The sequence below is a fragment of the Egretta garzetta genome, unplaced genomic scaffold, assembly GCF_000687185.1.
Source record: "Egretta garzetta isolate BGI_Z169 unplaced genomic scaffold, ASM68718v1 scaffold107, whole genome shotgun sequence".
NCBI lineage: Eukaryota > Metazoa > Chordata > Aves > Pelecaniformes > Ardeidae > Egretta > Egretta garzetta.
Genome location: NW_009260399.1, coordinates 3,383,039 through 3,408,437, shown reverse-complemented (window position 1 = coordinate 3,408,437; position 25,399 = coordinate 3,383,039). Strand labels below are relative to the sequence as shown.

The following is a 25,399-nucleotide window of genomic DNA, read 5'->3' as shown; positions in this document are numbered from 1 at the left end:
AGGAATGCCTGTGCTCTGGGGCATTCCCTTGGTGGTGTATGGGAGGTTAATTGGATTCACCTGGCAGGTATCGCTAGGCAGAAAATGCCTGTTAAAGCCATGTAGCTCAAACAGAGCAGAAAAGGCACCTAGTAGTATATAAAGCACCTAAAACATAATCTTTTGCCTGTTTTGTTTTCTTTTCACAAGAAGTTTTGTAGTCTTGTACAGTCTAAAGTGGGGGAAAAAGGCCTGCGAACCTCCTTTACAGATTAAAATATTGACACTCAGGATATCAAATGGTCTTCTATTACTCAGGCCTTTGCCTGACCTTGGATATCGTGATATACTATGGTAACTTCAGGCTTGATGGTTTAACTTCAGAAAGCTTAGTAATCACTTTTTTTGGTAATTTTTTTTTTAGTATTAAAATGGGTCACTTTATGGAAGTGTTAATGCTGCTAATATCTTTTCACATACTTACTGATACATTATTTTAAGGGTTTGCTTCTGCTACCTTTCTCATGCTGTTCCTGGAAAGAAAACTTATATGCATAACGGAGTTTTAAATCATGCACTGCTGTTTCCATTATGTCAGGTGGACCACTAACCATCCTGTGTATTCACAGATGGCAAACTTGCCAAAATTATTGGGAGGAATCAGAGGGAAAAGGACTACTGTTGTAGCCTTTCTATGAATAGGGGACCTTTTATGTACCCTGCGCTCGAGAGAAGGTGAAGAGTGGCACAGATTGGAAGGAGGTCAAATAATATTCCTGGAGTTACTTCAGGACTATCTTGTCAGAGCCAAGAATTGCTCCAGATGCCAGCCTGGAGCTGCAATGATCAGTCTCTCCAGTATTTTGTAGTTATAAATTGCTGTTTGCCTGTTCCTTTTCACATCAGCATCCATTAGCTTTAGTACTCCTAATACTTGATTGGAACTGATCCACATGAAATAATCAGAATGTTTAACCAAAATGAGTGAGCTAGCCTGCATCTTAGGGCTTACTGAGTGCTTGGGGTTTGGTATATATGACATTTTCTTTAAGGATTCCTCCTGAATCTACTGTTAATAGGCTTAGGAATATTGGAGCTGTGAGGTAGAGGTAATTTTTTTTTTTTTTCCCCCAAGCAACTACTTTAGTGTTCACTTTATTTTGGCTTCATTTTTTGTCCCAGAAAACCCCAGCTTAGATGAAGCATCTGGTTCTCTGTTAAGTTTTAATTTTTTTTTATTCAATTCTACAGCTGCACAAACTGAAGCTCAAAGAAACCAAGTGTCTTGCCCAAGGTCAGACTGAGTTGGTGGTTGAGCCAGGAATAGAACTCAACTATGGTATTTTAATTTTTTTTTAAACAATAACATGCAATGGCTGTAATGAGAGGTTTAGAAGAAAGTCGACAGTTTAAAATTACTGTCGAGTTTCTCTCTTTTCCCTGATCTTGAAACAAATCTGCCCTCAGATGACTCAGAGTTTGAAGGGCTAAGCTAGTTATGGAGTAAATCCAGTTTTGCTTAACCATGCATACATTAAAACCATCTCAGATAACGGTAGCCTTACACAGTGTGACTTAGGCCATTTTCAGAACATGCAGTGACCCTGAGGAGCAGCTTTTGAAATATCTACTCCTGTCCATTTCCAGTTGCTTATGTTGATGCTAAGTTAGATTCTGGCTGTGATAAATGAAGATAGGCTGAGAAAACTTAGCTGTGGTTTCCTTGTGACAGAAGTCTGGTGAATAAGGATGCATGAAAAAGGAATAGTAAAGGATGCAGAAACGGAGGAAAGAGGTGCCCAGGATGACTGAGTGATAACTCCAAAACTGTCAGAATTTAAAATATTTTTTCCTTGTTGAAGGTCTGGATTATCTTGAAGAACACTATGCCAAATTGCAAGTTTTAGTTACAGTGTACTACAGGGGTTGTGCACTGTATGGAGATATAGGGACTCTTATCATTGATGTTCTTCAGTATGTCTATGCCCTGAAAAGTATTGCTCATACAATTAGCCTTATGCATCTGAGCACCCATAGACTTCTCTGGGATACCAGTAGGAATAGTCTGCAGAACTTCGAGGCAAATTTAAACTAGATGCTACAAATACTACTCTTTTTTCTCTTCAACACTAGATATCTTAATGTATGTGAATTTTCTGAAGCAGCTAGCTTTTTCCTGCCTTCTGTCACTTACTGTGAGACAGACAGGCTAGTGTGTAACTAATGGCATAAACATTTATGAAAGACAGCCTCTGTAATCAAAGACCTGTTCTTACACAGGCCTCTTTCTCACTGCAGCAAATTTAAGTTTTAACAATGCCACATACCGATCTGTTAAAGTGTCAAGACTTCTCTCTCAAAGGATTCACAAGGTCACCTGCAGTCTATGGCCAATTTATGTCAGACTCTTTCTTGCACAAAGGGCTGTTTATGATCTCTCAGTACAACTTTCTTAAGACAGTTAATAATTCATTGCAAAGTTATTTTGCTAATGGCTTCTGTGAAGACAGTTCAGATATTGAAAGATTTGTATTTTCTCACCTAGGATGTGGAAGCAAAAAATTATTCTTTTTTTAAAAATAAGGGTGCTATTTTGTCAGTGCAAGGGAAATGCAAGGATTGATTAGAAAACCTGTGAGGAAAGAAGTTCCAGAAAACAAGTACATTGGCTTTGACACTGATCCTTTGCAGGGTTCTGCCTGAGAATGTCCTCTGCATTGTTTAACTGAAGTCACTCTCAGAAAATGGTCATTATGTAAAGCCTCACCCACGTCAGTCAAATCTCTGCAAGATATGAGCCTAAAAGTTCAGTTCCCTAGAAGAAATGTTTGAAGTACGGTTAATGCATGAGCAGAGTCACTGCACACAGTTCTACGTGGGGTGTTTGGAGTGTGCCTGTACCTAACCTTGAAGATACAGAGGAACAACTGAGCGTATCATTATTTGCATTTCTGAAAAATTGGCCCAGTGAGAGATACTGAAGTCTCCTACTCGTGTTACTGTCATCAAAGCCTTACAGCTGCCTCCAGCTGTATTTAGGGAAATGCACTGCAAGGTATTGGCTGGAAACGCAAACTCTGGTCACATTCCTTTACTGGCTGTTTTCCTTATGGCTGAGTTTGTTTTGAGTTCCTGCAGGTGAGGATGAATATTGTACAGTGTTTGGTAAATACTCAGAGTATAGTACTTCACTGCTTTGTGTAGGATAGCTAACAGGAAAGAGATGTTCTCATTGTGTCTCTCTATGAGAGTCTCTTGGGAGGGAGGAATAACAAGCATCTGAAGTCAGTCAGGCCGTGAGGTGACTGCGCTGGAAGGCTTGTGCCAGTCTGTCTCCGTCTGGCCGTTGTGATTCCTGCACTGCACAAGAAAGCCACTTTGGTGTTGGTTCACCAACTTGTTTTCATCTGGGCACAGTAGAGATCTATTGTATAAACAACTTGCCTGAACCATAATGTGGCATTAAACTCACCAAGGCTTTATGGTCAGTGCACAGCTATGCAACTTGATCTTAATGCTGAATTCATCAGAAAAGCTGCCCATGAACCTATGTTTCCAGCAGATGTTTCTGTTTTTTAAGCAGAGACATTATAATCTTTTATTTGTCTTTCATTTCTTTCCATGAAAGCACAGTAGGGACAGTGTTAACCCTGGTGATCAGATCTGCCAGGTTGCAGTCCTCCCTTAGACATAATAATTCTGCTGAACACACAGATCTTTTCTGAAGCTGGTTTTAAAAGGGGGACGGGAACAGCCTTAAAAGAATGAGTTTCCCAGACTCAGAAATTTGTAATGAATATAAAATTGTGGATTTCAATACAATGTATTGTCTTTAAGAAAGCATTGAATGCGATTTGATTTAATTCTACAGGGATAGATGTTCAGTTGGCAGATACTCAGAAACTTTCAGTCTTTTGCAAATGTAAATAGGTCTAGCTTTATTGTCTTCACTGAGATTATGATGATTTATTTCTGCTGAAATTTTTTTCAGTTCTCTTCATATCAGGTTTACTCTACAAATTTGTTGGAGTTGTTCCTGTTTTACAGCAGTGTTAATGAGACTGGGGTGGGTCTATTGTCTTAGCAAGAAATTAAATAAAACACCATTAAATGAACTCATAGCCTGTAGATAACACTACTATCCAGGAAAAGTCTTAAGCTGATAATAAGGTTACTCTTATCTGACAGGCACTTTAGCTTTAGCCATGTAAATCCAATGTAGTTGGAGCCCATAGAACTGGAAATGTAAGATCAAATTTTACAAAACAGGCTGAACATCTTTAACTCCAGTTTATGCACTTACACCCAAGTCTGGATTTTGAGTGTTCTGTGAGAGGAGCTGGAGAGCTTCTGAAGATCTAATCACTTAATTGAAATGATAGGATGGGGGTTCAGATCTGCTGAGAGTCTGATTGATTTGTGGCTATGGAGCAGATTGGGAAAATCTAGTTCTCTTGATTAAGAAATGTGTAGACAGCTAAAGACTCATACAGTATAAATTTGTTTTTGCTTCAAGTGTAACCTGGTTGCAGCACCTTTGATATCTTGGTTATACAACTGATAGCTAATTGGATTAAATTACAGCTTTTTGCCAAGATAAATTAGCTTTGGTTGGTGTGAGATGATTTTGAACATGCAGTAATAACATGGAAAATAAAGAATCCTGTTGAGAGGCCTTTGAAAAAATATGTGGCAAATCTCCGTAGGTCAATAGGTCAGAATACACAAAGCTGCTGTAAACTCAGAGCTTTTACATTCACAGTCCAGCAGAGGTCTGAGAGCTGCATGAAACTGCAAGACAGCAAAAGTATATTGTGGTGGGGGAAACAAGAAAGAAAAAGACACATACTTAATTTTATGTTTTAGTTAGAACAGTAGCAGCAGCTAATGACTACCAGGTAATGCCAATTAAAGGATAGATTGAAACTCTGACATAAAGCCCTGACTCTACTACTACAGTTAGCACACTTGTTTTCAGGGTGACCCTATACAACTTATGCAATGTTCAGTGTTGCTTTGTTGCTTCCTTCTTCAGCTTCTCAATTCCTCGCTTTTCAAGTATATTGAGAACTTCTGATGAAAACCAGCAGTTCAATAACTGTATGCTAAAACGTCCTTAATAATGACTAATATTTCAGTTCTCTTAAATAGGGCTGTGTCAGAGTAAATGTTAGTTTGCACTTACTTCTTCCTAGTCTACAGTTGGAGTTCCTGGGATGTCATATAATGTGTTGAAAGTTTCTTATTACTCCCAACTTGCAGATAATGATTTAAGAGAGATTGGCTTCTATGAAGGCATCTCAACTTTGTAAGTCGTTTTTCACCAGTATTTAGTCCCCACCAGGCAACAGGAAGAACAGCTCACCACTAATCAGGCCAGTAGATCTTCAGCTACACCTCTTCTAGCAAGTTTGCATCTCCGTTATTCTTGATCCTCCTTTGTTTCAAATTTCCCCCTAATATACAGTGCAGCTTTGGATTCACTTTCAGGTTTGAGTATTCTAGTCTTCTGACTCCAACAGAGAGGTCCTGGACTTCTGCTCAGACTGAGAAATGCTTTCACTATGGTATGGAAAGAAGACAAGCTTTGCTTCAGTTTTACAGTCTCCTCTCTGTATTGCTGCATTTTATTTTCTTCCACTTCCATGTTTACGTTCATTTGCTACCTCTTTCAGACTTTTTCTCTCTGCCTACCCCAAATCTTACCTGGAAAGCTGCTGCCACCCACGGTGTTTTCCTGGTGGCTAGTCAGGAGTGGTACAAAACTGAGTTCTTTGGCAGGCGTCCTCCTCTGCTTTTGGCTGTGTGCAGTGCTGTGACAATTTGGAACGGGCAGAACAGTTCAGCACTCAGCAGATGCAAGGGGATTTATTTGCCCTGACTCACATAGAGCTATGCTGATTTGCACCAACTGACAGCCTGTATTCACCATTCTTTTTCCCCTCACTTCTGTGCTAGTTCATCAGCTGAGGGCCTAGCCAACTGTCCTTCATAGATGCATAGTCATTTCTATTAAGATAAATCTAATGATAATGTTATATCCTGTCAGTGAACACTGCTGTGTATGCAAGCATTTCAAGCCATGTTAGTAGGCTTCAAAGGATATACTGCATAATCGGGCAAGTTGCTTGTGAACTGAAGGTAAGATAAATCTTGAGTGGCTCAGGAAGCAAAATAAGTAACACTATATTGTGCTTACATTTGACTGTCCTCTGTGATTCCTGTTTGCAGCGTCTCTTTTAAACTAAATACCGAAACAGGCATATTCAATTGGTTAGAGGGATTTTTCAGAGTGCATGAGAATGTACCTAAAAATAATAGACCAAACCTAGTCCTGCCAAGTTGTTCCTTCTGTTTATACCATTTCATATAAGTTTAGCTTTCTAAATGTAAGCATAGTTTCTTTCCCCTCAGAAGTAGATCCCACCTCCAGTAACAGGAAGAAGAGCTCACAAACTTCTATGGAGAAATGCCTAATCTGGTTTCTTCAATACTTTCTTCGTTGGTACCAGTGTTGTGTCCATTCCCTAAGTTCCTGTCTTGGCTTCAGGTCTTTTGGATATGGTGGTAGTATGAAGGTGCTCACTTTCTGGCTGTGTAGGTCCTTTAACACTTTATTATGAAAGCCTTCTGAGAGACTATAGGAACTGTAACAACTAGTTCTGTCACCCACTATCTTATGAATTCATTCAACGAACAGAATAGATCAGTGAGACATCTTTTTTGTAAGTAGGCTAGACTCCATTGTGCTGTAATCTATATATTCATTCCAAGTAATGTACAAGTTACAAGGTTTAATGGTCAGTAAAACACCTGTAAATATGGATCGATGAAAATTATCTTTGAATTCAGAACTACACAGAATACCAAAATAAGAGACTCTTCTCTCTTAAACATCTCTTTCCTTTCTTTTCTGTGTATCTTTCCTTTTTGTGTCATGCCCCCTAGCTACTTTCCTTTTAAAGGAAGGGTAAAGGGCAGCTGATGAAAGAAAAGTGTATACTTTCAAAAGACAGAATCTGTACCTGGATTCATTACTATGTGATCTAGAAAGCAAATCTAGAACCCTTCAGACCAGGTGTTGACTTGGTGTGTGAGAGCTACTGTGGAGTAAGCTCATCCTTCAGCGTGACTTGAACTTAGAGCAAATCATGATGGCACAAAGCATAACTTCTGAAAAGTTGGTACTGTTTAGAAGTTAGAATTTAGAGCCCTCCTGACTAAATAGCAATGAAAGAATTGTATCTCCTGGGATAAATAGTGTGCTCTTGCACCAGATTTGAAAAAAGACAAAAGTGTTATTGCCGTATCTGATTACAGCTTGTTTACTTCCTTCCCTAGATGCCAAAGTTAACTTTAAAGCATCAGGCTGTAAAATGAAAGATTGCTATTTGAGTGTGGTGATACGTCTCCTAGCATATGTTTAACATGTGTGGTGATGTGTCCCCATGTATTAGGGATTGCAGATAAGCATGACGTTCTAGCACAAGCAGTATTATTACTTTGTGATGTTGTGACATTAGAAGCCAGGATGCTTCAGGCTTTCTTCCCGCTCTAAGATCTTAATTCCACAGAATTATACTCAGTATTCATAAATGCGGCATATAGTGCTGTTTAACGTAGTACCTCACTGGCTCTTGTCAGAACACTTAGTATTTAATAATCAATTGCTATGTCCAGCTGTCTGTGACAGCTTAAACATGGATTTGCAAAACTTTTTAGGTGCAAAGGTTATAATTTACATCAGGTTTCTAATGTGCCTACTTTAAAAAAAACCAAGTTCACAAATGCTGCATCTATATTACTCAGCACTTGTTAGACCACACCTAGAACACTGCATCCATTTTTGGACCCCTCAATACAAACCAGATTGAGTTCAGGAGAGGACCACGAGGATGACTGGGGGCGCTGGACATATCTCCTGTGAGAAGAAGCTGAGGGAACTGGGCTTTTTCAGCCTGGAGAAGAGAAGGCATCAGGAGGACCTAACAGCAGCCTTCCTGTACTCATGAAGAGGTTGGAAGATGGAGCCAGGCTCTTTACAGTGGTGTGTAGTGGGAGGATGGGAGACAACAGGCATGCTGAAACATGAGTCTCAACAGGAGAGTTTCAAACTAGATATAAGAAAAACTTTCACCTCATGGAGGACAGTGAAGCAGTGGGACAAGTTTTAAGGAGAGGTTCTGGAGTCTTCATCCTTGGAGGTTTGCAGGCCCCTACTGGACAGAGACTTTGAGCAACCTGGTCTGCCAACCCAGGTTTGAGCAGGAGGTTGAACTACATACCTCATGAGGTCCCTTCCAATTTGACTTATCCTATGACCCTATGTGTCTTGGATAATAACTAGTAGTTTTCCTGAGAAAAATACTCCAGACAAGGCTTGAAGACTTCTAACAAAGTAAAATAGTTTATAGCCAAGTGATGCTGATGTTTTATTTTCTCAGGATCAAGCAAAATGCTGGATAAGTTTTGAACAAATGTGAATGACTTAGATTCCTTTCCCAATACCTGTTTGGAAACTATCCCAGCAGGAGAAACAGACCAATTCAAAGCATATTTATCTCACCTACTTTGTAAAACACGGTATTGTCTTATTAACATATCCAATTCTTTCTGCTAGTATAGGTCACCTACAGTCCAGCAGCCCAAGATACAAATTCAACTTCATAGCAGATGTGGTGGAAAAGATTGCACCTGCAGTTGTGCACATTGAACTTTTCCTCAGGTAACACTTTTAATTCTTTGCGTTTTAATTGCATTGTTGGACAAAGGTCTACAAAGGTTTTCCAGTGTACTAACTTTAATTTTGAATTCTTGAAGTTCACAGCATATTCAGACACATTACAGCAGACTCATTTGTCTAGAGAACCACCTCTTTGTATGTTTTATTCCTGTTTCGTACACCTATTTTTTTTGGCTTAGAGTCTTTACAGTACTTTAGAACATGTATTGTCTGCCATAAAATAAGTCTATCGCATCTTTGGAGGTCTCTTCAGTCTCGGTAAAATGTGTTGCTTGTTGGATTATGGTTTATTGTCTCAGTTTAAAAAAAAAAAAAAAAATCAAGAAGGTAAATTGGAAAAACATAGCTCCTTGTTGCTTATTCTGCTTTCAGTGAGAGTTGATTTCATTTTGGCAGGGAGAACATTAAGATGTAGCATGTTGACCAGATGCAACCTGTCTAAACACAGAAATTATTTCTGATGGGAGAAAATGTACTAAATTTGCTGACCAAAACATACCGATATTCAGTGTACTGAAGCTGGAGCTGAGGAGGCAAGTTTAACACTGAGTGCTCAAAACAACCTGGGAGGCAGGTTTAACATCGAGTGCTCAAACCAACTTACTGTCAGAACAAATTACTGCAATTATACGTACTCCTTTACCTGAATATCTTTCTGCTTGGGGTACTTTAAATTTACATAGGCTTAAGAATTCCGTGCAGAATTTTTATAGGCTTTCTTAATATGCAAAATCAAGACAATCAGGTTTTCCGAGACATAGCTTTATGCACATGGTGATTGGTCTTTTGAGAGAAAATCATAGCTGAAGTTGTTTAAGATCTTTGCATATGTAGTTTAGATTGTTTGTTCTTTCCCTGTAAGTAAATGTTTGTCCAGCAGCCTGCTGGGTGCTAATTGTGATACTACCTTCTCCCTGGGATTGGCTCCAATTCTTTACTGCTGAGTAGCCCAGAACTTTCAAACAATTTCCTAATAAGGACCACATCTTGAAGAAAGAAGAATTTGTGGACCTTTTCTGATCGTCTACTGCCCAGGCACTTTCTGTTCCCCTAACAAATCTGAGGTCATTACAGCAATTGTTCATAGAGAAAAGCCATAATACTTTAAACAGTTTATAAGGTCTTTTAAGTGTCTATATTGCAGCAAATGTTGTTCCCACCAGCTTTTACCCATTGTTAGAGGTTTAGTTTCTTTTCTTTCACATTACCAGTCCTTTCACTTTTTACACATGCTTTTTCCTGCCAGTCTACACTTGGACTTCATGATTCCCTGAGACATCACCTCTTCCTTTACTCCTCTGTCCAGCTGCAAGGTTCCTTCCTCTTCCTTTTTTTCCATTACAGGATCAGTCCATTTGTCAGCCCTACTATTGCCTGTCATTTTCTTCCCGTATAGAAACTGGTGGGATCACATGGGCTCCTTCTCCTTCCGTTTTTGTCACCTTGCCTCTTTGTAAGGAATCCTATAAAGATAGAATTGGAAAACAAAGGAGAATGACCCACAAGTTGTCTGAAAACCTCGGTTCCAATCTCCCTGACTGACTAAAAGCAGTCACAATTCTCAGAAAAAGATCTTTTTTTAAAAATTTTTTTTAATTTAATTTTTGTAAGGGTTGTAACATTGGTCATCAAATGGTTTGTTATTTCTCAGGGTGAAAGGTGGTAAATGATTTCTTACGTAATCTTCTCTAAGTTATACTTCCCTTGTGAGTTATAATTACTTGTTCTTTGTACAGGCACCCTCTCTTTGGTCGAAATGTCCCACTTTCCAGTGGATCTGGGTTTATTATGTCTGATTCTGGTTTAATTGTGACCAACGCCCACGTCGTGTCAAGCACCAATGCTATATCAGGGAGACAACAATTGAAAGTACAGCTACAGAATGGAGATACCTATGAAGCAACCATCAAAGACATTGACAAGAAATCTGACATTGCAACAATAAAGATTCACCCTAAGGTGAGTGGCATAAATAGATAAATGAATTAATTTGGGAACCCTATTTCAGTTTCATTTAGCTCAAAGTGATTGGCTGGAATATATGTTTAGAGACTCCTTGGAAATATATCTGGGGAAAACAATGGACTGAACAAACTGTTTCTGTAGGCCTGGAAATTTTTCGTATCTTAGAATTAAATTACTTTGTCTTCTGTGCTAGGAACTGCTAAAAAAGAAGACACAAAAATGCAGCTCAGTTAATATGTGACCAGATTCTGCTATCTTTACCTGAATACCTGGGCTATTTTGGCTCATCCTTCTAGCTTTGTGCCAATACATGGCCTGCAAGATGGTACATAGTGTAGGGAGAGTGGCAGGCTGGTCAATAGCTGGTTTATATGCTATTTCTATGAGGAGAAGGGAACAATCTGCTGGAAAACAGGGAAATTTGTTTCAGAATCTTTCTGTTTTTTTGTTGTTTTTTTTTCTGGACAAAATTGAACAGTGCTGCTGCTAGCATTTTTTTTCGGAAGACAGTTTAAGGCAGTAACATGCTGCAGTATACTCATTTTACCTGGCGTAAGTTTTGGGTATATGATAAGGAGTGGCTCTTTTATTTGTGTAATGGAAGGTGTATGTTCTTAACTTCTTGCTAGTTTTTGATCTTTTCAGTCAGGTTATTTTCAGATATAAACTAATGCTTATTTCTTTCTTTCTGTGTTTATTTAAGAAAAAACTACCAGTGTTGTTACTGGGACACTCTGCTGATCTGAGGCCAGGAGAATTTGTGGTGGCCATTGGAAGTCCATTTGCCTTACAGAACACGGTGACAACAGGTATTGTCAGCACTGCTCAGCGAGATGGCAAAGAACTTGGCCTGCGGGACTCTGATATGGATTACATTCAGACAGATGCTATTATCAATGTAAGTATTAAGTATGTGAGGAGCTGAGCTTCACAGTCCTGGGACCTTGAAATCCCCACCTATTCACCAGGGAAGTGTGTGCTCTGAAAGATTAATCCACTAAATAAAAGCAGCTTTGTTTAAAATCAGTGATAGGCCCTTTTTATAAAAGACTATGCAGTGTCTGTAAGTTGCATTCAGGCATTAATGTTGTGAAAGGTATGTTAAATAAAACTGCTTTCTTTGAGGTTGTCTAGGAAGATGTTACATAAGAGAGATCCTTCTCATTCTGTAGGTCTTGTGCAGTAACACATGGTTGTATAGACCAGCAGTAAGTCAATACATTTCTCTCTCTGGTTGTTCAGCTGATCTGGCCAAGCAAGCCTTAGAATAGAGCCAAAGTTTCTTTCATCTCCATGCATTAGAACCAGATGGAGTAGTCAAGTTGACAGATTCTGCTTGAGTTTAATGACAGGACACACAGGTAAGAACTTAAGGAGAGGGTTGGATTTTTTGTTGTTGTTGTTCTTGTTTTCCCTTTGCACATCACATACTCCAATGACGAATCTAGATGTAAAATAACATAAAGTTTGAGATACAGTTCGGAGTTAAGGGTCCTAGCACTGCATGTTGTATAGAAATACATGAGAATAGTACCCCATCAGAGCAGCTTGGAGGCATCCAAAGAGCTTAAGACCTTGTGTTTGCATAACTTGTAGTGATTCTAAAAAGAACACTGCATGCATATCTGAGATAGAAAATGGCCTGGAACTTTATGGCTTAAATCTGTTATACATCGAAATGAAAACATTTTCAGCATTTATTTACTGGACCTCAACATCAAATTTGACATAACCAGTGATAATGCTTAGCATTTTACATATGCAAAGCACTTCACAAATGTTTATTGTCACAGACTTATGGAGAGAAATTTTTTGGGAAACCCCATATTTTTAGCACAAACTTGTGCTAAGATTTGATAAAGCTTCTATGTGACCCAGGAGCTGAACCTCTTTAGACATTTAATTGGGATTACTTTCTTCAGTTGTAAAAGAAGAATAGGAAAACTTAGGCAAAATGGGTTACTTGGGAGCACACACTGAACTGGTGGCAGAGACAGAATTAGAACATGGGATTCTTGACTTCGCGCCTATACACATTCCTCAAGATCAGACTGCTTCCTTGTATATGCTTAGGCATTCACCACCCTCAAAAGCTAATGAGGAAGTTTAGACAAAGATAGTAGAGTGTTTCAGATAATGCTAGACCAAATAGAATAGTGATAGCAGAGGAGGTAAGGAAAAATGGCAATATATTTGAATTGCTTTGCCATTTGAGACCACAAAATATGAAGAGAGTCCCTGGCATAGGGATGCTTTGTGCTTAGCTAATGCACTAGTTTTCTCCTGAGAATGGGAGGAGTTTGAGAGCTGGTCTATTCAGAGCATTCCTGTGGCTCAGCCAAGACTTCCCTGCAGGAATGTGCATGCAGCTGCCTTCTGAAAAAATACTAGAACAGCAGGAACATGGGGCAGGAGAAAACAGGGCCATACATTCCTAAATGGAGTTATACCGCATGTGCTGAAGTTCTTTTGTTATCACATCCTTAGAGTAGAGGACAAGTGAATGAAAGATGATATGCTGAGGAAGTCTGAAATATCATTATCTTGATTCCTTTGTGTCAGACATAAAAATCAAGTGTGTAGCCTCTGATCACTGAAAAGATACAACATAAGAAATGGATCTCTTTGTTTAAACTTGAACTTCGAAGGTGTTCTAAAAAACTTTAATGTCTGTTTTATTCTGAGAATCTACAAGGTTTGCCCAGTGGTATCTAAGTGTAAACAGTTTATATGGCTCATGTTGCTGTCATGCATCACTTCGCTTTTGTTTATTTTGAGTGGTAAGTTGCTGCTCTTGGCTGTTCAGTAGACCTACTTGAAAACTCTGGCTGCACTCAAAATCAAACTTGTTAAGCCAACATGAAGATGGTCAAGGAACTTCTCCAACTCCCCCATTTCCTGTAGTCCTGTTGGACGTTTCCTTTGAAGACCATTAGGTATTAGGCAATTTCAGGCTGCTCAGAGCTGCTAAATGCCCTCCCTAGAGAGAGTGGCATGTCTGTGGTTACTAAATCAATCCTTACATAGTACCTACTTCATAGCAATATGCTGTGATTAAACATTGTGTTCTTCTCTGGTGGAGAAGTAAGAGATACTGATGGTGTTACAAACCAAAGTGGTGAATAAAACTACTTAAGAGCTGTATGTGCACCTCACTCAAATACAAACTTAAATAGCAATTAATTATGTCAAAACCTTGTTCTGACAATCTTCAGAAGAATCAAAATACTCGTTTTAACTCTCTAATGTTTCTTCTTAGGGTCTAACTATTTGGAGTGGTAAGTTCCTGCTCCTAACATAAGGCCTTTTTCTGGAAAAAAAAAAAATCAATCATAAGAAGTGTGAATGGGTAGGTCAAGACCTACCTGTAATCTTCTGTGATCAATACTGTGTCCTCAGTGCTGCCTAAGAAGTGATCTGCTCTCTTTCATTTACTTACAAAGTACTGTTTGAAATGAAAATTGCATTCCCTAAAGTGAAGCACCAATTTATTGTTCCCTTACATTATTTTTACAGTATGGCAACTCTGGAGGACCTCTAGTTAATCTGGTAAGTCCAGGTGACTTGTTTTTTGTTTTGTTTTAAGAGCTAGTTTGAAATAAGTGGGAGAATATGTTTTTGAAAAGATTCAGAGGTCGTACTAGCTTCCAGTCATTCAAGCTAATGGTAGGCAGATACCCTGAAGCTAACACAAACTATTCAAATTAGGTCTCAGTTTATATACCATTGAAAAGCATTTCCCCATAGAGCAGAGGAAATTTCATACAGCAGTGAGGAAAATGGGATTTGGTAGGAGCAGTTATGCTCGTTCACACTATGAAACCTGGGATGCAGGGCAAAGATGGGACCTGGTTAATCTGCGCAACTGATTTTAAACCAGCACTGATTTTGCAGGTCAGTGGATTGTGGCTGTAGTGGTAGTAGTGACTCCACTGCTAGCTAAGCAGAGGGAATCTCTTGCTGAGTGGTGGGATGAACCTTGGATGAACAAACTGTACTGTAATTTCTCTGGCCATCACAGTTAAATGTGAGAGGGACTGTGAATCAGAGCCCAGATCCTCCCTTAGAAGTAATGTTTATTTCTTGAGTGATTACAACACTCTAAACTAGGCAATGAGCTGAACCCTGTCACTTAGGAGCAAATTAATTGGGTGCTATCTCTCAACAGGATGGTGAAGTGATTGGGATTAACACCTTGAAGGTCACAGCTGGAATTTCTTTTGCTATTCCTTCAGACCGCATCACTCAGTTTCTCACAGAGTCGCATGACAAACAAAGTAAAGGTAAGGTCTGCAAGAAACAGTGACATCTTCCAATTATTTTCCTGATCTGTTGGTGGAGTGCCAAAAGACATGGGTCTGAGATCCTTTTCCTGAAAGGAGTAGCATTATTTTACAGTATAGAACACCATGGACTTGGAAAAAGAAAACAACTTCACAGAAGTGGGGCAGACATTTTATTACTCAACCCCCCAAAGAGTAGAGAGTATCTGTATAAATCTGGGAAAAAGGGCCTATGAGGATAGCGAGGCCACAGATGAGTCATTACAGTCTCAGTGATCTGGAGAACAGATGGTGACTTGTTTAAGGAGTCTTATCCTCCTTTTTCACATATTTTCCAAGTAAAAAGGAGATAAAGGTAAGAACTTGTCCATGGATGGAGTGTAGTGCATGCACTATCAGTGGATGATCTTTACCTTGCTATGGTCATTTATATCTGTGCTGTATAATTTGATATTGTGATAGACTCTCAGCCCCCAGTGGAAGAAGAGCTGTGTACTTATTCCTGAAGAAATACATGGGTAAGGGAGGAGAGGCAGAAAAAAAGAAAGGCCTCTGCACCAGAGCATACAACTCTAGATATACCAGTAACTGACAACTGCAGCACTGTAGACTTTTTTTACGCGCCTGCCTTGTATCTGTCACACTGTACTAGGAGTCATACTACGTGCTGCACAGCCAAAGCTGATCTAGTAATGCTTCATCTGAGCCAAACCTTCCTTTCTCTTTTGCTTGCCAATGTATCTGTCCACACCATACTTATCTTTTATCGTGACTGTTGGCTGCTGCTTTTCTTGAATCTTTTTGATATTAATCTAGTCTTCTCCTGAGTTCATCAAGTTGCTGATGCCAGGGTTGTTTCCCTACCCCATTTTCTTCTCAGTGTTCTCTCAGATACTGTTATTTCAGAAACTTCCCTTACTCAGAGGTTTTAAAGTTATGCATCTGCTTGTGTATCTGAGACCATCACAATTCTGATGGATCCCTTCATCTGTCTTTTGCTGACTTCCCCAAATTAGATTTTCACTTGGACGGGGGTAAGTTGATGCAAAGAGTTGTTAATTATGTGCTGAAAAATACATTTCAAAATCATAGAATCATAGAATGTTTTGGGTTGGAAGGGACCCCTAGAGGTCATCTAGTCCACCCCCCCTGCAGGAGTAGGGACACCGCTAACCACATCAGGTTGCTCAGAGCGCTGTCCAACCTGGCCTTGAATGTTTCCAGGGATGGGGCCTCCACTACCTCTCTGGGAAACCTGTTCCAGTGTTTCACCACCCTCATTGTAAAGAATTTCTTCCTTATATCCAGTCTAAATCTACCCTGTTTTAGTTTAAAACCATTACCCCTTGTCTTGTCACTGCTGGCCCTACTAAAAAGATTTTCCTCATCTTTCCTATAGGCTCCCTTTAAGTAGTGAAAGGCCGCAATCAGGTCTCCCCGCAGCCTTCTCTTCTCCAGCTGACATAATTTTGTTTCAGCCAACAAGTCAAAAAATCTATTTATTCACTTGGGTTACTAACTGTTGGCTTCTGAGAGAAGCAGGTCTGTATCATTAGTGATGTTACCCTTCAGAACCAAACTGCTCATCTCAAAACCAGGAGGAGCGATGGCTCGCCCTGGTGGTGTGGCTCTAGAGGCATGAAGGCAACCCTTGCACAGAAAAGCCCACCATCTGCCAGGGTCGGTAACCGGGGTTGGAAAGTCAGTGAAGGTTAGAGATGCCATCACTGAAATCAGTCACCTTCGCCTCCAGAGTATGATGAACCTGCTGAGCCCAGCTAGGGGACCTAGAGATAACTTTGCCTATGGAACCCTAAGAAAACAAAATAATGAAAGATTCAAGTTTATCTTATAATTGTAATGTACCAACTGATTTTTTTCATCATTCTCATTATCCCCTGATCAAAGGAAGATGATTCAAACTTACTCTTAGCATTGGTGTGCCCATCATTGTTTGGCATACCCTGGCTATGGGCTATTTTTTTTTTTTTTTAGTTTTTAAATTTTTTTTTGCTTTTGCTTGTCTGAAGTACCTCTTGTACTTTTGCTGCAGGCAGAAGAACAGCCATTTAAAGCCCTTGACGCATTGAGAAAAAGAATTTCTATGAGATATTTTCACTGTATTTGAGACTTAGTTTGCATTTTTTAGGCCTTCAGTAATAGTTTTCAGGTTTGTGGTATAGGCGTTATTTCTTGACATAAGGAATTTATGTAAGCAGAATTTTTGGGATGTTTTTATCGTGTTTTCTTTTGCTCCAGTTACGTTTCAGTGGGATCCGCCCTTATGGTACAATTAGGTCATAGAAATAAATTTAAGGGTATTACCATTTTGCTCTAAATATCATATTGCCTGAAGATGATAAAATTCCCTTAGGAAATTGTTCTTTCCAGATTTACTCTGGCATATAGGAGATACTCAGAATATTGTTTAATAAGCTTGACCTTAGTCTTTTAAATCTCAGTTGATCAGATAACTACCAGTTTTATATAGAAGACCTATATTTTTGAAGTCCCATTCATTGTATATAACTGCAAATATATGATCTATTGAAGTATAGGAGTGGAGAAGGGGGGAAAAAGAAGGTGAAGATAGCATTTGAATTAATTACTTGCACTGATTATTATTATCTAAACATTCTATATTATGTAATGTATAGTTAATACAGAATAATACCTAATGTATTTTTGACCAAAGATTTACCACACTCTGCATAGAGATATTTATCTGTTGAATGGTCTGAAAGCCTTTGCTAATTTTGGATTTATCAGTAATAACATTAACCTCCTTTTATAATTAGGAATTCCTAAACTGGTGCGTGAAGTTAAGTGTCTCTATCCATATCTCTGTTTTAACTATCTGTGTGTTTTGTCTTTACCTCTGGAATTCATCTGTATACTTAAGCATTGACTGATTTTTTTACTTCATTGTCTTTTTGTTAGTATCCCATAGGAATTTCTCAGTTTCAGTTTTCCAGCCATCTATTCCTAGATTACACTTGAGCAGAACAGTAAAACTAGAAAATGTTCAAACATGGATCCTCTAGGATGGAAGACAGTAACTTAGCAATTTGACAAAATATTAAAGAGAAGATTCAGCCCAAGAGGTCAGGCTGGCCTCTCATACAATGTTAGCAGAGAAGTGAATAAACCTTGTTTCAGATGGGCAGGGAGAAATGGGGGAGTTCTGCATTGGCCACACCCAGCAAGTCATTTATATGAATCCTCATTTACATCCCCAGAACACTATTAGTTGTGTTGAAACTATATGCTTACCTATGTATTTGTATGATTATTACTGATAATTATTACCAATAGTCGTGAGGGCTGCTTAGGAGGCTTGCTGAGTATAGATACAGGCTGCTGATGAAATTCAACTATACAGTTTATATGGAAGGTACAGTGCACATAATTCAGCATTATAGACTCGAGCTGTTTTCATGGTTTCTGCTTGGCAGTGGAATATCTTTCTTAAATGCTTTCAGGACTGCTTATGCAATCTGCAAGACGATCTAAGTGCAAAAGGAGTGAGCAGAGAAGTAGGAGTTTTGCCTGCCACTTGAATAAAAAGTGCAGGATTAATTTCTTCACTCGGAGATCTTGGTGATATCCTGGGCCCCACTGAAATCTACTGCAATGGGGATACTCATGTGCCAGTTACTCACGCCCATAAGAGTTTGAGTACCCTTAATTTGAATTTATCAGTTCTTTTTCCCACAGTGTATAAGTCAAACACTTCTGCCTTCAGCCTGTGTTTATCTGTCTGGTTTGTATCTCTACTGTTACAAGCACCAGTAAAAAAAAGAAAAGTTTAACAGTAAAGCAAATGCTTTTCTTTACTGTGGAACAGAAATTTCTGTAAATAGTGAACTGCTTCTAGGTACTTAGGGTAAGCTGCTTGTGACTTTCTATTAACACAAAACAGATTTAAGTTTGAACTAGTGGTTGAGTCTGGTTTGCTTGACTTTGTACCATGGGAATCAGTGTTTAATCTGGCCTGGTGTTTACAAAAATGAAATGTGATTTGAATATCTCTCTGCTGTGCTCTGCTCCAGCTTTAAGCCACGATGGTTTCACATTTGTTCAACCTGATTGCTCCAACATATTAACCTTCTTTTAACTACTGCTGGGACTTCACCATGGTGACGTGCTTCTTAGATTTACGACCTCACTTAATTCCAGTTCTCCTAATTATTTTTTCTTCTGCCTCATGATTGCACAAATTGCCAGAATGACAGGTTTTGAGGCTTTTTATTCACAAAGCAGATGTAGTATGACAGTGGTAGCTCCAGGTGCCACATACTGTTCTGCCAATGTGACTTAACCCTGACGTCAAAATGCCTGTCCTTTGGGGATGATAAAACACTACAACTGGTTGTCTGTGCCTGTTCAGTCTCTGCTGATACTTCTAATAAACTGGACAATTATATTCCCTCTAATCATTGCTCATGAAAACTTTGGGGTTTGTGCAAGATGTTTGACTTAGGTTAAATTGAATGGAATGGATTTTTCCAAAACAAAAGGCCTGAAGTTTTGTTTTACCTGTACTCTGACATACAAAATGGCTTCAGGGTAGGAAGGGGAGGAATCTAGACTCTGCTGCTGAAATAATCCATAGCTTATAGCTATTAGTTTTACATTACAATAGCCTGCTACTGCTACAGTATGCACTGCTATTTGCAGTGTGGCAAACTTACTGTGGAGAGAGGGCTCAAGGCCATTTTGAATTTTAATGCATGAACAGAAGTGAAATAGTACCCCAGCTTGCCCAAAGATAAAGGTAGAATGAGACTTTTAGTTGTGAATAAGTCTGTAAGTACCAGATGTTTGCGGTTTTTTGGTGTTTTTTTTTTTTTTTTTCCCAAACCCTTTTTTTTAATATGAGACTTTTAGTTGTGAATAAGTCTGTAAGTACCAGATGTTTGCGGTTTTTTGGTGTTTTTTTTTTTTTTTTTCCCAAAGCCTTATTTTTACATGTATCATTAGCCACCAGGGAAATAGTTCTCTTTTAGATCAGCAGCATTTTTGCTGTGGTTTTTCATTCTTGCCCAGTCTCCTCCTTCTGTTTTGTTTCTTCCAGATAAGTTTCTTTTGTCCCTTCTTTCATTTTAATTTTTATTTCATGTAAACATTCCTAACTCAGGCCGCAGAGTATGCTTTGTGCTTCTGCATGTTTCTGCATCACAGGCAATGACCAGCAGCAAGCTGTTTAATGCAAACAGTGAACTGTCAGCAGAGAGTCTGGCAGCTATGTGTCTCATGAAGATAACTTTGTCATTTAACTGTCTGCATTGCAGGGATGAGGGGATTATTTTCAGGTAGGAGAATTATTAAGGTTGGAGATTTTTAAAAAGTGAAAACATGGTTATGCCATGTAGACTAGAGAAGCACTGAGAGCTGACAAGTTCACAGCCATGCCTAAAGCTTTTGAGACTTCAGTGTTGGACTTCTTCATGGCACTCTTATTGTAGCTGATTTTGATCTCATTAGTTTCACTTTAAAATAGAGGCGAGCCAGAACATTCCAGGGAAAAGCAGGGAGGACAGTTACAGATGTAAGATTGTTCAGAGGGTAGTAAATCCAATGTGTAGTAGTCAATATTTTCACTGACACTAATGGAATATTGGATATATGTAAGATTCAAGACAAATTCCTTTACTTGGGACCACTTTTCTTGGAAAGAATAAGAGTTAGAGACTGTGTACATCTCCTTTTCAAACTTTTTCCTCACATGAGAACATGGAGAAGCTCAAAGAAATTGTGAAGTAGTTATGCTGGAACAAGTGAGGGGAAATACTGTTTCACACCGGATATAACTAACAGCTGAAGCACTGACTTCAGGAAGTCATCAAACATCTTTTCATAAGACAGCTGTGCAATATCATGACTACTAAAAGCCAACTACAGAAACGTGGTGCTGTTCCTAAAGGAGTGAGTTTTCACCATTTAAAATTCTGTAGAGTCCTGGCTAATCATAGAATAGTTTGGGTTGGAAGGGACCTTTAAAGGTATCAAGTCCAACCACCCTGCCATAGGCAGGGACATCTTCAACTAGATCAGGTTGCTCAGAGCCCCGTCCAACCTGACCTTGAATGTTTCCAGGGATGGGGCATCTACGACCTCTCTGGGCAACCTGTTCCAGTGTTTCAACCACCCTCACTGTAAAAACTTTCTTCCGTATATCTAGTCTAAATCTACCCTCTTTTGGTTTAAAACCATTACCCCTTGTCCTATTGCAACAGGCCCTGCTAAAAAGTCTGTCACATCTTTCTTACAAGCCCCCTTGAAATGCTGCAATAAGGTCTTCCCAGAGCCTTCCCTTCTCCAGGCTGAACAACCCCAACTCTCTCAAGCCTTTCTTTGTAGGAGAGGTGTTCCATCTCTCTGATCATTTTTGTGATCATTCTGGCAAAGGTCTATGGGATTTTTTGAAACTTGCTTTTTATTCTTTGGGTTAGAAATAACAAGGCATTTATATCAGAATCAGTGTGAGTATTTTGGTTGTCCTTTCTCTGAAAGATGGAAATGTTAATTTCTTTAAATCCTATTTCTACATTTTTAATGAGAACACCATATGGTTAAATTGTCTTGACCAGTTTCAGATTAAATGGTAGCCGATTACGAAATTTTCCATTTACTGAAGTCATGTGATACTAGATCACAGAAATTTTCCTGAATGAAAACTCTTACGGAAAACTCTTATGGAGTGTAAATGGGCTTCCCTCTTCCCCCCACTTGCAGTGAGAGGGACTGCCATTCTGTACACCAAGGCTAACAAAAATAAAAAATGACCTCAGTGTGGATGTGTATGATTTCTGTTTAGTTTTGTTAAAAGCTGATACATCCTGTTTTAATTGACAGGTATTTTGGGTCATCAAAGTAGTTATTTTTGTCAGTGTTTGCCTACATTTCTTAAATATCCTCTGTGTTATTTTCAGATGGGAAGAAACGTTTCATTGGCATCAGGATGCTGACAATAACACCTGCGTAAGTATCTCGGAAAGGCAATCTGTATGATCATGCATACAAACTGTGGTCAGTAGTGGTTTCAGAAGTTCCTCATTCAGCTTTCATTACAAATCTCCAGAGAATCCAGAAGTTTGCATTAGTTTAGGAAGTCTGCAAATATTTTAATGATATCGGTGAAATATATGTTCTGAAACCTGGAAAATCACTGTCAGTCATTCTCTAAATACTGATCATGTTGGATGCTCTGTTGATAGCTGAGGGAAATTAGGAAGGTCCTGAACACTGATTTTGGTTCTTGACAAGGATGTCTGGAGTTACACGAGGGTTTAGATGACATTTAAGCAAGCTGTTGCTTTTGGGTGACCGTGAGTGCCAGTGACAGATTAGCTGCCTGAGGGTTTGGCGGTAGTTTTATCAGTGCCAGTGGAGGCCATATGATGTGAGATTTGGTACCTAAGCTTTAACTGGAAAGAAAGTAGTTGTTCAAGTGCAGAACTAAAGCTTCATGCCTCCGTGTTAACAAAGCCAGAATATGGACACCCTCCTCCAGTTCTTTACTGTCATCTCTCTCTCGTGTTGCTTTGTGTCTTGCCATTACCTGGATATATATTTGGGAAAAAAGCTTTAACTGGAAAGAAAGTAGTTGTTCAAGTGCAGAACTAAAGCTTCATGCCTCCGTGTTAACAAAGCCAGAATATGGACACCCTCCTCCAGTTCTTTACTGTCATCTCTCTCTCGTGTTGCTTTGTGTCTTGCCATTACCTGGATATATATTCTGGGATAACAAATGAGGACTCTAACACTTGTGCTCTTTCCTAGCAGTAGGCACATTTCCAAAGTGGCAGTAGACTGCAAAATTAAACAAGACAATTTCCAGCTGGGGTTGTAGTAAAGCCATCTTTGTTTATTGAGTTACACTCTTGCAATCCTCCCCAAAGGGTCAGATCCTCAGCTGGAACAAATCAGTGTAATGGCATTAACATCACTGGGTCACCACCTATGGAGAGAAAATCAGAATGTTTCTCTGCATAATTGTGAAGTGAACATGATGTGAGGTTGTGCTGCTTTTGTGGTGTCTAATGAAGCAGTGTAAGATGTCTCCAGGCCTGTTTTCAGTAAAAGACTGCTTCCTTTGGTGTGTTTGCTTTAGTCATTTAATTGTTAGCTTCTTCAGGACAAAATCAAATGAAGTGAAGCTGCATGCAGCCATTTTGGCTTACTTTCCATCTGAGGGTCCCCAAGTTTTCATGGCAGACAGCACAGTAAACCATCATTAGTTTAAAACCCTTTCTTTCTAGAAATGGGTTTTCACCCACACTGTGCACAGACCTGAAATGATGTTGCCATCTCAGATATGAGAGGATGTTTTTAGAGTCTCTATTTTGCAGCTGATTCCTGTCTTCTTTCTTCAGAAAGGGATGCAAAAACAATTCCTCAAGAAAACTTGAGGAAGCTGAAGTTTCCTTGGAAAACTCCCACAGTTCTGATCTATCTGATGATTGAAGTGCTCAAAACCTGTATTGTTCTATATAAAGACAAATTAAGAATGATTCACAAAATGAAAGCAGTGAAATTGTTAGCAAATTTCTGCCCCATCACCAGCATGAATTCTTTGGGGCAGGAATGTCTTTTGTCCCTGTACAGCACCTAGGACAGAGAGTGCTGCTGTCCCTGTATGCTTCTACAGTGCCCCCTGTGCTACTGCTACAAACAGCAAAACTCAGGTTCTTACAGGAGACGTACAAGATCATTAAATGTAGCAAATTGTGCACAGGTGAGTAATTCTGACTCTTAAAACCTGTTACCTGTTTTAATCCAAATTCAAATCTCCTACATTCTTATCACAAGAACAAGGGGCAATTAACTGTTAAGTCATTAATTTTGGGTCCAAAAACCCTGAGAATAAATAAATAAGAAATTTTGAATGCTACTGCTTTTGTAGTGGAAGCAAATGCTATATAATTTTGTTCTTCTTTTAGCTTGGTGGAAGAACTGAAACACAATAATGCTGATTTTCCTGATGTTAGAAGTGGAATTTATGTACATGAAGTTGTTCCAAACTCACCTTCTCATAGGTATGTAGAGCACATTATTTTCCTCACCATAAATAAATCTCCAAATACGTACTAGTAGGCAATATTTCTATTTATATTCAAGTACTTCCACATACCAGTCTTGATTCGTATTTAAACACTTAAAAAATATGCCTTAAGGTTAAAAAAAAAAAAAGCGTTAAAATATTAATGCGAAGATTCTACTCGCATCTACAAAAGTGAAATATTTCAATATTAGAACTTTTTAAATGACATTATGAAACACCTAACAGTGCAAATTTGAAGAACACCCCAAATACAATGAACCAAATTAAGTTTTTAAAAGTATGTTGAATATTAATAAATAGACACTTGGAATGTGTTTAAACAGGACAGCATTCACATAAGACATTGTCAGAGCTACTGTGTGAGACTGCTTTATCTTAGGGGAAGAGACTATTTTACAGAACAGTTGGAAAATAAGTAAGACACTTCGAAAAATTACTTTAGGAATTATAAAGAAAATGCAAAGGCCATAAAAACAGCTCTTCTGGATTACACTTGAACAGCAAGAGAGAAATAATTTACCTGTAGTTCAGTTACTACATTTTGCTTATCTTGAAATTTGGAGAGTGGTTTAATTTCCAGTGCTTGAAATACATATCAGAGAGAGAAAAGCGTGTTTGCAAATGGATGGAGCGGAGTGAGCCAGTCATGGCTAAAAGTCTCTTCTATTTTTCCTGTGCTGTAGTTTTGTGGAAGACAAGAGAAAGCTTGTCTACTTTTATTATTGCTGTGGTTTTGCTGTTTTAGAAGAAAATCCTCAATGAAATAATGCGAGCCTGATTTTGCATTTAGCAAGTACTACCGATTACTCTTTCGCTGTCAGAAGGGTGGCAGTTCCCTTCAGTGGAAACTAAAACAAGTAAAAATTTGTAACATCAGCCAAAGAGGTGGTGAAGAGTCTGTACTTTTTCTCTGCATAGAATGCTTACTTACTGCCTTTTTCTCTTGTCTTTTTTTAGAGGAGGGATCCAAGATGGAGATATTATTGTTAAAGTCAATGGGCGTCCTTTGATGACTTCCAGTGACCTGCAAGAGGCTGTGATGAATGAATCACCTCTACTACTTGAAGTTCGAAGAGGAAATGATGACTTGCTATTTAACATTGAGCCTGAAGTTGTCATGTAAATAAATTTGAGGAAGCTCTCACCATAATTAAACTCACTTACTCTGGAACACTAGATACCTCCTTTACAGCTACAGTAATTATACTTCCTGTTGACTAATGACAAGGTGGACTAACTTAATTGCCTGAGCCATTTCTGTACATAGTAGCTAGAATGAATTCAATTATGCCATTTATAGAAGATTTAACTTTCAAAGAAATTTAAGAACTGTGTTCTGGGGAGGAGGAAAACAAATTTTGG

At 38.9% G+C, this 25,399-nt stretch overlaps 1 protein-coding gene across 1 annotated transcript; it reads left to right on the top strand.

Annotated features, from left to right (window-relative positions):
• The first annotated feature begins 4 nt into the window (after positions 1–4).
• Positions 5–25,160, top strand: HTRA3 (HtrA serine peptidase 3). The gene is made up of 12 exons (XM_009643234.2): positions 5–67; positions 1,231–1,318; positions 1,842–1,973; positions 5,242–5,287; positions 8,600–8,704; positions 10,459–10,681; positions 11,391–11,585; positions 14,204–14,236; positions 14,856–14,970; positions 21,906–21,954; positions 23,916–24,011; positions 24,995–25,160. Exons 1-12 carry the CDS (start codon positions 5–7, stop codon positions 25,158–25,160), a joined length of 1,311 nt encoding a protein of 436 aa, XP_009641529.1.
• The last annotated feature ends 239 nt before the right edge of the window (positions 25,161–25,399 follow it).

Bases quoted from the DNA above. Each gene is read 5' to 3' on its own strand.
- HTRA3 (XM_009643234.2), top strand. From the start codon at position 5: ATGCCTGTGCTCTGGGGCATTCCCTTGGTGGTGTATGGGAGGTTAATT. The intron at 10,682-11,390 runs GTGAGTGGCATA...TGTTTATTTAAG, and splicing joins CAATAAAGATTCACCCTAAG to AAAAAACTACCAGTGTTGTT. The intron at 11,586-14,203 runs GTAAGTATTAAG...TTATTTTTACAG, and splicing joins AGACAGATGCTATTATCAAT to TATGGCAACTCTGGAGGACC.